Below are 17,098 nucleotides of genomic sequence, written 5' to 3'. Positions count from 1 at the left end.
GGGGTTTGTTGAGTAAAAAAAGGGGGGGGGGGAGAGGTTACATATACACTGATCATCAGATTTGTTATTACACAAGAGGATGCTGATGATTGTATTTGTATGAGCACTTACACCAGTGTGTATGAAGGAAGCTTTTGTGGGGCAATATATTGTTCTTAGTACGGCAATGAAAGTTGCACACAGAGCTTGACGACAGGTGTATGGGTGTGGTGCCAGTTGTGAGGTGGACAAAACCCAAAATAAATGTGTTAAATAAGGGGAAATCTGTATAAATTATTATTAATTTTTTAATAGTGATGATTGAAATAAGAAAATATATTGAATGAGCTGGGACTTACAGTGTGTTCGCTGGGCAAAACAGCATATAATTTGTATGTTTAAGTAAAATGTTTTGGTTTATGAAGTCTATGGTTGTAATTCAATTGTGAGATTGATTCAGCATGAATCTGCATTGTTTGAAATTCATCTGTGTGCCTGTTCTGTGCTCACTTGTGAGCTGATGCAGTGGACACATGGTAAACCAGGGAGGGTGTGAGTAGCCTGACTGCTGGGAAGCCAAGGGGTCACAAGTTACAGGCAACTATTGATTTTGGTTATTTCTTTGACATATATCAGGATATGGCTTGGCTGACGAGGAGTACAATGCACTGGCGGCTATACTACAATGTGAGAGAAGTGGTCTGCTGAAGCACAGACGGAACTGGGACTCAAGAAGGAGGTCCATGCTGTGGAAGTGACTGGAAGACTGCAGTGAGGGCATAATCAGTAAATGTGAAGTGCAGTGACATGGGGAATTGGAGACAGGCGATTAATCCTCTTTAATTTGATTTGATTGATACCCACAGAGAGACCAATTATTATTGAAATTTACAAAAATGTTTAGAATGTACACATCACTTACAGTTTATATGCATAATTAGTTACATATCTCTTATTTCAAAGCCAAACTGTTTAACACATGAAGTTCCTATTCATGTTTTGGCACAGTTTTATTTGAATTCACATTTGTTATTATTTATATAGTAGTAGTAGTAGTAGTAGTAGTAGCAGTAGCAGCAATAGTAGTAGTATGGATGTGGCAGTCTTGGTGCTACTTCATGCAGCCATTACTGAGGTAATGTCTTCATGAAGAGGGGGTATGTGGCATAACAGATGAAACTGTGTACCTAAAACATAGTTATACGAGGGCTGTTCAGAAAGTAAGCTCCGATTGATCGCGAAATGAAAACGACTATGATAATCCGATAAAGCTTTGCACAGATGTGTTGGGCAGTGTCTCTAGTATGACCCTAGATAGCATCACGTCACTCCTCTCATTTCTGAGCTCACAGTGATCGCGTAAAGTTGTCTAGAGAATAATGTCTCCCGCCAAGTACGAGGACCTGGTGAGAAATTTCGCCTGAAGCTATACAGCCAACATTACATAACTGTCGTGCAGTTTCTTCTACAAGGCAATATTCTCAGCCGCATTCTGAAGGGGCAATGAAGATGCTCCTGCATCGTTTTCAATTGGAAATGTTTGACTACCCACAATACAGCCCGTAATTGACTCCCCCTGCGTTTCATTTCTGCTCACATGAACCGCTGGCTATGAATGCAACATTTTGGCACAGAAAACGAGCTGTAGGCCAGCGTAGAGAATTGGCGGAAAGCACTGGCGGCTGTCTTTTATGATGAGGGTATTGGAAAGTTGGTACAACGCTACGACAAATGTCTTAGTCAGAACGGCAACTACGTAGAGAAGTAGCTGGATGGTGTAGCTAACTGTTAAAAATAAAACATTTCTAATTTTCACTGTGGTTCCCATTTCGCGATCAATCGGAGCTTACTTTCTGAACAGCCCTCGTACATAAAGCTATTAGCCTCTGCATGGGTACTTTATACTGTTATTTAATTCCTATGTTTATATGATAATAAGTTTAAGTATTAATAATTGTAGAGGAATTTGAATAACAAAATGTGAAACAGGCCTGAAGGAGTAGTTGTTTTGATGAGTGACTGCTATTCCAGTTCATAATTGTAATAAGAATGTATAGTAGTATGTGATATGAATAATTGTGTACAGAACTGTGTAATGTATTTCGTTGAAGTATTTGCATATTATGAAAAGTATTTGTAAACTAATGACAGTCAGGTATATGGATATTAATTTGACTAGAGTAGTGCGTCGCATGACAAAACTCAGGATAATAGATGCAAGTAGATATCGAGGTCTTTTAGTGGTGGGAGCTGTGCTGGGTTGGGTGGAGGCTATATATGTTCGAGTTCTGCAGTAGTAACAGGCCTATAGCATTATTCTGAAACTAGTCTGAGGTTTATCAGTTTGCGAGCTGAGAATTTGAACTGTAAACATAGTGTACCTTCAGTGGCTGATGTAGTGAACTGTTTATTTGCCTCCAACTACTCTGCTAGAACTATTTCAGATTCCTATTGGACCATTGTGTATAGTATGTGTAGAACCATTATTCATAGCAAAGCCATTTTCTATGAATAAAGCAACAGTATAATGCAAACATACACTAAATAAGCTTTAATACCCCAAGGGATCATAGCCTTAATTTCTGATTTCATTTATTACATAATTTACTCTTGTTTTACATATAAGTATTTCACTGACTGATCCCTTAGGGCAACTTAGCACTTCTGTAAGGGCATAATGCAATCATGTGTAATGAAACCCTTGTGCAGATGAAACGTTTAACAGGTTGTGCACTGACCCTCTGTTCGATCGCCAGCAGCACTAGTTACCACTAACCGTAGGTAATGTTGCACCATGATGACAATGTTGAAGATCTCAACCGTATGCTAAAAAGTTTACAATGGTATCAAAAACCTACGTTACTTTCAGTGAGTTTACATTGGACTTTTATCATTGCTTTAATGTCTCACAGCTAGAAGTGACCTTGCCAGTAAATGACCGTAAGAAATATAAAAAAAATAACTGGGTAAATCATGAAGTGAAAGCAGCAAGAGAGAAACCTAGACTTTTAATATGTGCAGTGCTGAAGAATAACAAAAATAGCAGACTAAGGGTAAAATTTAAGAACTATCATGACTATTTCAAAGATCTGCTATTAGAAAGTAACAGTAAATACTAGCCACAGCATTAAGGAAATCGACTAACAAGGGCATAACTGTTTTAAAATTATAAATAGCATAAGATATTGTAAGGACAGATCAGCTAGTGATCCTACAATCAACTATAAGGAGAGTATCATGAAATGCCAATATCAGATTGCAAATTTTTTTAATGAGTACTTTTCTTCTGTTTGAAAATAAATCAACGACCATTTTAACAACCTTCAATATAATTATGAAAGCATTTCAGCTAAATAAATCATATACTTGGTGCCAACTAACAGCAACGAAATAAAATACATAATATGGACACTAAAGAATACAAAATCAGCAGGCTATGATAGAGACTCTATCAACACATTAAAAAGGGTGGATAGGCAAAATAACTGATAAAATCCACTAAAAGGAAGGCATGCCCCTTTTTAGAAATAAATAATTTTTATGACATTAGCAGATCTTATCACTGATGAGAAATAATGATTGCCATAGAGAACAAGGAGTTAGCGAAATGTTCCTTGATCTAGAAAAAGCTTTTGATTGTGTCAACACCACCATATTACTTCACAAGCTGTGGAAGCTGCGTATTTGAGGAACTGGCTGTGAGCTAATACAATCAATCATGAGCAACAGGAAACAATTTATGTTGCTTAAAACAAACTGTTGGTCTTCTAAGTCCAGAATTACTGGCGTCAGATGTGGAGTATCTCAAGGTTCTGTGTTGGAGCCCCTTCCTTTTGTGACTTAAGTTATATCTATAAAGTACAATTCTCTTAACTCTAAAAAGATGTGGCAGAACTGCCAGAAAATATTAATATCTTTGCTTTTTTGTACTTCGTTTTACTTACTTTGGTTGTTGACTAGTTGGTGTTAGACGTTCGTCATGACTGTTACCGTGATTGTCGAAACCTATTTCATGTGTTTTGATTTATCGTGTGCCAATAAAATACTACGTAGTGAAAGTAAATGGTGTTCTCTGTGTTATAAGTATAACACCCGCCATACTGGTGACCTCCGACGCGCAACATACATCCGATTCGACAATGTGGCCGTTTACTTCGACATCTCCACATCGCTCACCTTCTGCTCCTTTCGGACTACAACATGATACTAATGGTGCCTCTACACTGCCTTTCCACGGTTTCCTACGCACAATGCCACCAACAACTGGGATAAAATTGGAAGATAAGTACAACGCCGTGGAGTTTTCTCCGTCGTCAACAATGCCGTTGTGGACTCGTTCAACATCATCAGTGATTTCACCTGCTATGAAATCTTTTTCTACGTTCGTCTATAACAAACCAATCATGAGTGCTGTGCCTAAATTTGTGACTCACAGTGCGTCATATTTACAACCTCCTGTGACATGTAGTGTGCAACAATGCCCCAACACTATGAACCTCACAGACTTTTCGAGCCCACAGATCATTTGGAGCTCCCCATATATTGCTGATAAATCGGTTTTGGGCACATTCTCGCTACAAAAACAGATGGGTACAAATTTCAGTGACAACAATTACCGGTTTGACAGTCGTCCCGCCCCGATTGTTTTCACAGCCCCGGCTGCACCTGCCACACCAACCGTGTTTAAACCAGCCGCCGCGAGTGACAGCTTCATAAACACTCCCATCCGCTGTGCTATCAAATCTGTTACATCCACAACACAAGAGTGAGAAAATTCCTAAATTACCAAGGTTCACGATGGACAATCCGCATACGTGGTTTATTTTGGCAGAGGCTATATTCACCACCCTAAACATTGATTCAGACAGTGCTAAATTTATTGTGTTTATTAATGCTATAGAAGACCACGCTGAGTGGGTACAGGACTTAGTGCTGTCGGCAGCCCCCACAAATCGTTATGCACTGGCAAAACAACAGATCTGCGAATATCGAGCTAGAACTACGCAAGAGTCTGTTTTATACATACTGCGTGATGTACATCTCAAAGACTCGACTCCTTCACAACTGTGGCGACATATCAGGGCAGTCTTCGATAGCAAAACTATGCCAGATGAAGCTTTACTTTCTTTCTAGGTTGCAAAGCTACCACAAGCTATCCAACTGCAGCTCCTATCACACGACCAGGAACCTCTACAAGCGAAATTATTGCTCGCCGACACCGCATATAAGATAATCAACAGAAGAAAGTTATCTACGTGTGGCAGACAGAGTACACTGGCTGAGCACCAGATTCCACACCATCCTTCACCATCCCATACCACAGCTTCAAGTGACGTCCTTCACTTGGTAACAACACAGAATCAGCAAGTTTACCCTCTCTGTTGGTATCACTCCGTTTACAGTAATACAGCCAGGAATTGCCGCTCACCTTCTGCGATGCACCCAAACATGCACGGTGGGCCGCTATAGGCACACCGGTCCGCACTGTGACGTCAAGTCGCCTAACAGATCACAGGCTAGTACTTCCGAATTATTCTCTCGGACGTTTGTATATCCAGGATATTGCTTCTCAGAAATGGTTTTTAGTGGACACTGGTGCCGATGTGAGCATCATTCCACGTTCAATGGTTACTTCTACAATCAAGCATTTGCTCCACCAAATCAGAGTAGCCAACAATTCCTCATTAAAGGTTCATGGTGTAACGCAACTTCGCATTTACTTCGATGATACACATAATTATGGATGGACATTTTCGGTAGTAGAAATCGACGAGCCAGTATTAGGATTGGACTTCTTAACGGCTCATAACTTTTCTTTGACTTAATTACACCTGCCCTCTGCTCAGTGGATTTTAAACAAAAATTTTCGGTGAGATTTTCCCCATCCACGCCGACAGAATGCAGCTCGAATACGTACTGTCAACAAGACAAAGAGACAGTTTCTATCCTATCTGAGGAGGTCAAAGCTGCCGTAGTGAACTTAGTTAGGCAACGCCTCAAAATCGACCAACTGTCTGAAGACAATGCAAGGCTACTTCAACGTTGTGATGCCCTGACTGATGAACTGCGTGGGTTTAGAGAGGAGATCAAGATTAAAAGTAATAACACGCACGAAACTACACGTGACCTGAATACTGCACCGCTGTTTATACGCAGCCACAGCAGCGCCTGCCACAACCCAGACAGCGAAGACGGCAACCCGCCCAGCAACCCTCCACCCTGCGCTTCACCGTCCGCCTCTCATCAAAACACAGAGGCGACAGCTGTTACAGACGCCGCCGCACATGCACGCGCAACAATTCCTTCGTGCAGTGACACCATAGTCAATGGAACCCTGCCGGTTGTTGCACAGCGCAGCTCCGCAGACAACACTGCAGCTTTCACTGAACTACCGTTCAATGATAACGTGTTTGAGGTTAGCTCCCTTTCATACTTACTGCGCACCGATGATAATGTCGCGCCTTCTTGCATCCCTCCACGTATTTTAGCCACACCTATTTGCAAAATCAAGGCCATTACTACAGGCGTCTGTCACCGGCTTAACACAACTGAGGGACCGCCTGTCTGTTCTCGCCCCCGTTGCCTCAATGCAAAAATACTTACCGCTGCCAAAGAATGTATTAATGAACTTTTACGCTTGGGTATAGTCCACCCCTCGGACAGTGCGTGGTCTTCCCCAATACATGTCATTCCCAAAAAGGACAATTCCTTTCGACTCTGTGGAGACTATAGGTGTTTGAACGCCAGAACAATACTTGATAACTACCCTGTCCCACACCTCCACAACTTTTCACAATCCATGTTCGGTGCCAACTTTTTCTCTGTGTTAGACTGCGAAAAGGCATACCATCAGATTCCGATGCACCCAGAAGATATCCCCAAAACCGCTATCATCACCCCATTTGGACTCTATGAATATTTGTTTATGCCTTATGGATTGAAGAATGCCACTCAGACCTGGCAAAGATTCATTGACACCATTCTACATGGCCTTAATTTTTGCTATGCCTACCTAGACGACATTTTTATTTTCTCCACAACTGCAGAGGAACACAAACAACACCTCCAACAGGTTTTTGATAGATTGGCATGACATGGAGTTGAGATTAATCATGACAAATCCCAACTGGAGAAGCCATAGGTTATTTTCCTGGGACATTCGGTCAATAATGAGGGCATTCGTCCCACCTCAGATAGAGTACAACAAATACTTGACCTTCCCCTCCCTCAAACCTATAAAGAGTTACGTAGATACCTCGGAATGGTAAATTTTTTTAGACTCCACATTCCACATGCGGCATCTCTTCAAGCCCCTCTCACTGAGGCCTTAAAGGGAAAGAATACCACAGGCGACAGACACACAGAATGGGATCAGACCATGCAGCGAGCCTTTGACTCACTTAAGTACGCCTTAGTGAATGCTATTACCCTGTCTCAGCCTCACCCTGACGCCCCCCTGACAATAACCACAGACGCTAGCGATAATGCCATTGGCGCAGTTTTGCAACAGACCCTACCAACAGGTACTACACCCCTGCGATTCTTCTCAAAAAAGCTCACCAAAACGCAAAGAAAGTGGTCCGTATTTGATCGTGAACTTTACGCCATTTATGAGGCCGTAAAGTACTTTCGTACAGATACTGAAGCCCGACTTGTGACAGTTTACACAGATCACAAGCCCCTTGTCGAGGCTCTCCGCAAACCAGCATTAGATGTACTACCCAGAATGTTCCGCCATATGGATTTAGTATTACAATATATCAGGGGTAATGACAGTGTTGCAGCAGACTACCTGTCATGCCTGTCCACCCTGAAGACAGCTATTGATCCTCACTGCTTACACGAGCTCCAGCTATCCGACCCAGAAATACAGCACCTTCTCTCTGACTCTGATACTTCCTTACAAATTGCTCTACTTCCCTTCCCTAATGATGATTGCTCTTTGTATTGTGACATTAAAACAGGTCATCCTCGTCCTATAGTCCCTAAAGCTCTTAGGAAAGACTTTTTCGACACAATCCACAATCTCGCTCACCCGACCATTCACGCGACTACGCGCCTCATTACAGAGAGATACGTTTGGCCTAATGTAAAAAGAGATTGTAATCGGTGGGCGAGAGCATGCATACCTTGCCAGAGAGCCGAAATACACAAACATACTAAGCCCCCATTAGGCAAATTTACTGTGCCCTCAGGTAGATTCCGTCATGTCCACTTGGACATTGTCAGTCCGTTACCAATATCTAACAATTTCCATTACTTATTGACCATGATAGATCGTACCACACGTTGGGCCAAGGCTATCCCCATCGCGGACATTACGGCCGACACTGTAGCTAACGCTTTTGTATACCATTGGCTTTCTCGTTTTGGTTGCCCTACTTCACTTACCACAGACCAGGGGAGACAATTTGAATCTAATCTCTTTAATCGCCTCTGTCAACTGTGTGGTATCAACAAATTCAGAACTGCAGCCTATCACCCACAATCTAATGGCCTAATAGAACAATGGCACCGTACGCTGAAGGTCACTCTCATGTGTCATTCTTCCTCTTGGACTGAGGCACTCCCCTGGGTCCTTTTAGGGTTGAGCACGGTTTTCAAAGAAGACCTTAAAGCGTCAGTTGCTGAGATGGTATACGGAGAAAACCTCACACTTTCGGCGGATTTTCTTGGTGATCCTCCTCTACTTCCCGAGGATCAACTTCCCGAGTTGGTACGACAGGTTCGACAGCATATCACCAAGTTACGTTTTCCGCAACCTCGATTGCATGCTACCCCTCCGGTTTTCATTCACCCACACCTCAGTTGTTGTAACTATGTGATGTTTAGAGAAGACGCCGTGCGTCCACCCCTTGCTCTGTGGCAGAACTGCCAGAAAATATTAATATCTTTGCTTTTTTGTACTTCATTTTACTTACTTTGGTTGTTGACTAGTTGGTGTTAGACATTCGTCATGACTGTTACCGTGATTGTCGAAATCTATTTCTTTGTGTTTTGATTTATTGTGTGCCAATAGAAAACTACGTAGTGAAAATACATGGTGTTCTCTGTGTTATAACACCCACCATAAAGACATTCCATGGTCATGATACATAAACTATGCAAGCATAAAACCTATGATAGTGTGTTAACAATGAAATATTGAAGTATTTCAATTAAAGCTAGCTAAATGTAACTGCTTCAAAGGCTGCAATAATAGAATTTAACAACAGGAAAGAAATAGAATTTGGTATGAAATTATCCACTGCACAAAAGGGAAAATGGACAAGATTCTCGGGAATCACAACACAGGACAACCTCAAGTGGGATGTGCAAACACTTATAGATTCCTAAGTCCATAAGCTTTCTGAAAACATGTTTGCACTACACATGATTAGCAAATATTACAAGGATATGTGCATACTAAAAACTGATTATCATTCTTTATTCTCGCCAAATTTAAACTATGCAGTAGAAATATGGGGTGCAATGACACAAACCAACCTAAACATATTTTAACAGCACAGATAAAAGCTATCAGAACTGTTTGTGGCGCTAAAATTAGAGAATGATGTTGGAATCTGTTTCCAAAATTAGGAGTGCTAACCAGTATAGATGTATATACAGCAGAAATAGTATTCTTGTGAAAACAACAAAGCCAAGCTTTAACTGTGACCTACACCAGCGTAATACAAGATAAAAATTCAGATACCATGTAAATACCCACAGAACAGCATTGTATGAAAAAAAATGCACTTCATGCTGGGCTGAAGTTAGCCAGTGCCCAACCAAAAAGGCTCACAGCCTTTTATAACAGCAAATCAAAAGACAAACTAAGAATAATCTTAATTGAAAATCCATTTTATTCCCTTGATAAGTTCTTTATTTTATTTCATTTTGTTTTATTTATGTATTTATTTATCCATTGATAGACAGTAAATATTGTTTGGATGTTGTCAAAAAGTACATGTAAAAAATATTGTTTGGATGTTGTCAAAAAGTACATGTAAATTTAGGGAAACAATTTATGGAAAAGGAACATAAAAAATTTTATGTCAAGTAGTACAAAGAATAATACATACAAAGTTGTACAAAAAAAGTGCAAAGAATAATACTTGATCATACAAAACACAGTAATACAACTTTTTATACATATATACTAACAGTATTGTAGCTGCATAGTCTGTTTGCCCTAAGGCATAACTTTTGTCTTTCCTAAACAGGAAGCCCCTATATTCACTACAATAACTCAGTAAAGAGTTTTACCACACTCAACAGCTGTCTACCAGATACACAAAATTAACAGAAACTTTAGTGGAAGAAAGACAGTGTTATCAGTTTGGCTATAATATAAACATTATCAGAATTATTTATTGGCCTAAACAGTCATTTACCAAGTAAAAACACTGTTCAAGTACAAATGTTTTAAATTCTACTTTAAATCTGTTTTCATCTTCTAACTTTCTGATGTTGGCTGGCAATATCTTGTAGAGTTTTGTACCAATATGGCTCACATGGCTTTGTGTGCGTGTTCTTCCTGTTCGCTGAGTACCAAGTGCGGTGCTATTTCGGGTATTGTAGTTATGCAAGACAGCATTTGTCTGAAAATCTGCAAGGTGGGTCCTAACATATAAAACATGGTACTGTTAGAACTTTAAGCCTGTTGAGTAAGGATTTGAATTGTGTCCATGGATGACTGTGTGTTGTTATTTGGGTAGCCCTCTTCTGTAATAGAAAGATTTGTTTTAGATGGCAAGTAGTGGAACCCCAAAATATTATTCCGTATGTTGCAAAGAGACTGAAAATAGCCAAGATATGCCACCCTGGCACCCTCTGCAGTACAAACATTTGTGATAATTCTAAGAGCAAAACAGGCTGAGTTAAGTTTCTGCACAAGTTTCATTAAAAATGAAGAGTTTCATCTACATGAATCCCCAGCAATTTTGCTGATACCACTCTGTCTATGGCCTTGTCACTCAACAACAGATTAATATTTACACTTTGACATATTTTTCCAAACTGCATATAATTTGTTTTATTTGCATTTAACGTCAACTGGTTGAACCAAGTGTGGACATTCTTTATTACTTGATCAGTAGTTGTTTGCAGCATTTGCTTTGGTGCACCTATTATCACACTAGCATCATCTACGAATAGTATGGCCTTTGCTGCTCCATCTGAGGTATGAATGTCATTTATGTAGACAAGGAACAACAAGGGAACTAGAATACTGCCTTGTGGCACTCCTATTTCCACTTTTTTTGCATCTGATACTAAATTTATGTTGTGGTTGGAGTAATCTGACATCAGTCCTACATTCTGTGTTGTATTTTGTAGGTATGATTCAAACCACTTTTTCTCTGTCCCATGAATACCTAATGCTTCCAGTTTTTCTAAAAGAATGCCATGAGTGACCGTGTCAAATACTTTGTAGACATCTAAATCTATTCCTACTGTGCTATTGTCTTTTTCTAGATTTTGATTATTTGTTCAGTGTAGCACGTTAATGCTGTCTCTGAATTTTTACCTGCCTGGAAGCCATGCTGATTTCTATATAGTAACTTACAGTTATTTAGATATTTGTTGATTCTGTCATCCATTAATTTTTCTATTATTTTGGAAAATCCCGGAAGGAGGGATATTGGCCACTAGTTTTCTACCTTATGCTTGTTGCTGTTTTTGAATAATGGCTTCAATTCTGACATTTTCATTCTTTCTGGAAACACTCCTTCACTAAAAGATAAGTTGGCTATGTATGCCAACGGCCTTGCGATTTGTGCACCTGTCATTATTATGATATAAACAGGCACCTCATCCAATCCTGCTCACATTTTAGGTTTCAAGCTTTTTATTACTTTAAACACTTCATGATCATCTGTTGGATCTGTTCTCATGCTACAAGCAGCTTTTGGAAATTCTGTTTTTCTTGGGTTGTAAATTTTGAGCTTAATGAAGTTGTTGCATTTATGAAATAATTGTTGATGTAATTTGGCAGATCTTGTTTTTTAATATCAACATTTTCTGTGTTTTTGAGAATGATATCCCTGTCTTTGCATCTCTTTCCTGTTTCAGTCTTCACAGTACCCCATATGGCTTTTGATTTGTTATCAGACTATCTTATTAAGTTGTCATTACTCATAAATTTTGCCTTCGCTATTACTTTTTGATATACCCTCTTGTAATTCTTAATATATTCTATAAATGTGGAACTGTAGAGGTCTTCAATTTTGAATTTAGTCTCTTTAGAGTGCCACAAGAAGTTTTTGATCCAGCTGTGATCCAAGAACTTTGCTTTGTATTGTGATGTGATGTGATTCTTGACAGCTTCTTTGGAAAGCACATTTAGAAATATCCCATGAAAATTGAAGAAAAAGTGTTATATGCATCGTATTTGTTAGGGACTGCACTTCTGCCCAGGACTCGCTAGTTAGGATATTCGTAAATTCTACACAGTTTTCAGTGGAAATTTTTCTTTAATACATGAAGTACATTTTTTTCTTGCAGTGGCACGAAGGCATTTTGAGGACAGGAGCATTATGGTCTGATAATCCCAAATCAGTATTTGTTACTTCTACTTCTGTGGATTGTACATTTTAAAATAATTTGAAGTCATTTTGACTATTTTTCGACTGTGACTGTCTCAAGAAACATGTAAAGGTTTTTTAAATTACTGCTACCAGTCACAAACATTGTTAACTATTGTATTATTTATTTATTTTGCTACATGTTTCGAGGGAATACCTCATCTAACCACAGCACTTATGAAAAGACTATGTAACATCAGTATAATCTTATCGTGAAATTATTTTTGTAATGCCATTTAGCCTGAAGATAAGGTACTCCCTAGAAACATGTAGCAAAATAAATAAATAATACAATAGTTAACAAAGTTTGTGACTGGTAACAGTAATTAAGAAAACCTTTAGACATTTGAAAATATATTATCTATAAGACTGTTTGTATTATATGTTATTCTTGTGGGTTCGTGTATGTGCAGAAACAGATTGAAACTACATAATAGATTTAGGAACTGATTTTTTAGCCTACTTTCATTCATAAGATTTATGTTGAAATCCCCACAGACAACTACAGCGGCTTTCTCAGTGAAAAGAACGTTAAGCAGTGTTTCTAATTGATTAATGAATATGTCTGTATCCCCAGTAGGTAGTCTGTATATTGCTATGACTACAGCTTTTCACTGTATTTCATACAACTTTATAGCTTCTGCTTAAACAAGATACTTACTCGTCAGGTTTTTCTGTTGGAACCTTTACCTGCAATGCTTTATATGGAGGACACTCAACAGTATCAGTTTTTTCTGGTTGGTAACGAACCTGAAATTTTTAACAAAACTTAATGTAGCCAGTGAATGAATAATAAACTATAATGAATATGGTATGTGACATTGTTGTATTATTTATAAACACAACTAAATAGAAGAAAGTGATAGACCTAGGGAGGTCTCTTTTGTAAACATGTTGATCAAATAAATGAAAAAAAGAAAATTGTTTTTTACTTTCTGGATAAGAGGATGAGTGAGTCCAGTATTACACGATAGAGAGAGACCTACAAGAAATGGGGATCAGTTGGGAAAATATCCTCACACTAAATAAGGAACTGAAAAAACTCTGGGATCATGAAGGAAAAAACTAAGATTAAAACTAGAATTTACAAGGACAGAAAAGAGTAATATCAATAACAAATTTATTAGGCAACTTTAGACCTCAAGGAAAATGAGAGTGAGAACAACATGGTATTTTTCCAGCTGGAATAAATGAAGAAGGAGGAGGAGGAGGAGGAGGAGCAGAAGAAGAAGAAGAAGAAGAAGAAGAAGAAGAAGAAGAAGAAGATGGTAGAAGAGAAGAAGAAAAAGTAGTACACAGAGCTATCTTAACAGCAGTTTAATAGTATAACTGGAAAAGCAGACTCTTTTTATTTGTGGAATTTTTTTCTGTTATGTAATATGTTATTTGAAACTGCTCAAACTTACATACATATAGCACAGTAAACTAAAATTAAACATTATACTTTCCCATTACTTGAAGTATGAAAAGTGTTCTAAAACAAATTGGACGTTCTGTTCATATACTTTAAATCATAGTCAAATATGTTTTGCTATATAATATTTCAAAAAATATTTTCTTTCAGTTACAAAATTGATTTTCATGCTAATACTAACAGTGATTATTTATTTAGTACTGAATATTATACATCTATCATTTCTATGGTAAACAAATTATAGAAGCAAATTACATGAACTTATGCCATGTCAATTTTTCTGGAATTTTCTATGAAAGTAAATTTTTGTACAGTAATGAATTTAAAACCTAAACCAAGCCTAATTATAAATTCATATTCAAGTGCAAATGAGATTTGACATGTTACCACTTATCTACAAAATGTGTGTTCTATATATGTACAGTGTATCATGATAATCGTTAGCTGTGGAACTGATAATTCACACTGAAGAGCCAAAGAAAATGGTACACATGCCTCATATCGTGTAGGGGCCCCGCAAGCACGCAGAACTGCTGCAACACGACATGGCATGGACTCGACTAATGTCTGAAGTAGTGCTGGAGGGAGCTGACACCATGAATCCTGTAGGGCTGTCCGTAAATCAGTAAGAATGTGAGGGGGCGGAGATCTCTTCTGAACAGCACGTTGCAAGGCATCCCACATATGCACAGTAATGTTCATGTCTGGAAAGTTTGGTGGCTAGTGGAAGTGTTTCAACTCAGAAGAGTGTTCCTGGAGCCACTCTGTAGCAATTCTGGACATGGAGGGTGTTGCATAGTCCTGCTGGAATTGTCCAAGCCTTTCAAAATTCATAATGGACATGAATGGATGCAGGTGATCAAACAGCATGCTTAAGTATGTGTCACCTGTCAGAGTTGTACCTAGACATATCAGGGGTCCCATGTCACTCCAGAGCCTCCAACAGCTTGAACAGTCGACTGCTGACATGCAGGATCCATGGATTCATGAGGTTGTCTCCATACCTGTACACATCCATCTGCTCAATACAATTTGAAACAAGACTCTTCCGACCAGGCAACATGTTTCCAGCCATCAACAGTCCAATGTCAGTGTTGATAGGCCCAGGAAAGGTGTAAAGCTTTGGGTCATGCAGTCATCAAGGGTACAAGAGTAAGCCATTGGCTCTGAAAGCCCATATCGATTATGTTTTGTTGAATGATTTGCACACTGACACTGGTTGATGCCCTGGCACTGAAATCTGCAGCAATTTGCGGAAGTATTGCATTTTTGTCACACTGAACGATTCTCTTCAGTTGTCGTTGGCCCTGTTGGTGAGGATCTTTTTCCAGCTACAGCAATGCTGGAGATCTGATGTTTTACCAGATTCCCGATGTTCATGGTTGTATGGGAAAATCCCCACTTTATCGCTACCTCAGAGATGCTGTGTCCCATTGCTCGTGCACTGACTATAACAACACATTCAAACTCACTCACATCTTGATAACCTGCCATTGTAGCAAAAGTAACTGATCCAACAACTGCAGCAGACACTTGTTGTCTTATATAGGTGTTGCCGACCCCAGCCCCATATTCTGCTTGTTTACATATCTCTGTATTTGAATTTGCCTATACCAGTTTCTTTGGCTCTTTAGTGTAGTAATATTTTTCCTTGTTCAGCTACAGAGGGGTGATTTTAAATGGCTCAAAATAGGTTTTGTGTCATCATTATCACTTTCATTGTAATTTTTCAGAATAGGAAACCTCTTTCTCAATTCTCATTTAACTACAGGAAATTGCTATGTACAGCCACTTGTGTATAGAATGTAAAGTACTACATGTGCATTGTCAGTTTATGACCAAAAGGTTTGTCAGTAAATAACATAGTCAGAATGGTTGACCTAAATTTAAATAATGTAAAAGACCATCTGACCAAGTGCTGACCCACGTGTGAATGAACTACATTAATTTTGCAACTGAGAGCATGATTTATGCAGCAGTCTTTTTCAAAAAATCTTTACTTTGGTTCCAACTCATCCTGTTACAGAATTACAAGATACTGTGCTGATGATGACATGTGATGTTGGTATTTGATGATTCTGCATTGAATATAATGTCTCCAGAGTCCAGATCTGTTATTTATCTGTTGCAGGTAATGAGTAGACTTCTGCACTGTCACAGCTGTTGTCTTGAGCTTGATATGGGGCTACAGTTCCAGAGTGTGCACAGTTTGAAATATGTGGCAGTGATGTATTTATGGAGTATTTCCAACTATACACTGACCTAAACTGTGGCACCCATAGAATAGTTTCAGTTTAATGATCAAGACTACACAGTTCAAGGCTTATTCACATCAAAGAACAGTCCTCAAACTGTGCTGAGCTGATACAGAATACATGCATTTTTTCACCAGTGGCCCACCAATTTGCATCAATTACACACACAAAAACTATCTTACTTCATCCACGAATAAAACCATGGTGCTGAGTTCAATCAACATTATTGATACTTTCTGCACATCATTTCAATATGGGGCACATATTAATTTAAGTATTTCATCAGTGTATTTACACACAAAAACCATCACACCAATCACAATGTCATGTACAGTCATTGTTCTCCTTATCACTCTGCCACTCAATCATTCAGTTTCAGTAGTCAAAAACATGCTCTCTTATAATGTAGATATACATACACAAGTGCATTGAAACATTTATGCCCAGATAGATGTATTATTTGAATGTACTGACATTTATTACTAAATATGATGAATAAAACAAAATAAAAAGGAACAAATTATTTATATAATTTCCCAACAGTTATATCTTTACAAGCACAAGAAATTGTGCAACGAATTGGTGTGCACCATTGTGATGTTATTTGGACATTCAACCACAGAGACAAAAAACTGGAGATAAGCCTCTAGTGGTTGTCCATAATCAAAACACCTGCTGGTGACCACTGCCTACAAATTATGGCTCTGTGTTTATGTTAACCACAATAAATAACGTGTGTTTGGAATGTTGTATAAGAACAAAATTTGTTTCACAGCTTGCAGACATTTACACAATATTAATGTGTGCACAGAACATGAGTGAATGCTAATGGTACCAGAAACTAATAGAAACATGCCACTTGGCTTGAACAGTTGAACAGCGAT

At 38.7% G+C, this 17,098-nt stretch overlaps 1 protein-coding gene across 1 annotated transcript in view; it reads right to left on the bottom strand.

Moving 5' to 3' along the window:
* Positions 1-970: 970 nt before the first annotated feature.
* Positions 971-17,098, bottom strand: part of LOC126162208 (uncharacterized) — a 77,383-nt gene continuing 61,255 nt past the window's right edge. The window contains exons 3-4 of the mRNA XM_049918552.1: positions 13,207-13,295; positions 971-1,166 (exon numbers count right to left, since the gene is read on the bottom strand). Of these exons, the coding sequence (XP_049774509.1) occupies positions 1,124-1,166; positions 13,207-13,295 (132 nt within the window). The 3' untranslated portion in view covers positions 971-1,123. The remainder of the gene's footprint in view (positions 1,167-13,206; positions 13,296-17,098) is intronic.

This window comes from Schistocerca cancellata, chromosome 2, assembly GCF_023864275.1.
Source record: "Schistocerca cancellata isolate TAMUIC-IGC-003103 chromosome 2, iqSchCanc2.1, whole genome shotgun sequence".
In the NCBI taxonomy this organism is placed as follows: Eukaryota; Metazoa; Arthropoda; class Insecta; order Orthoptera; family Acrididae; genus Schistocerca; species Schistocerca cancellata.
This window is presented reverse-complemented; position numbering and strand designations above follow the sequence as displayed.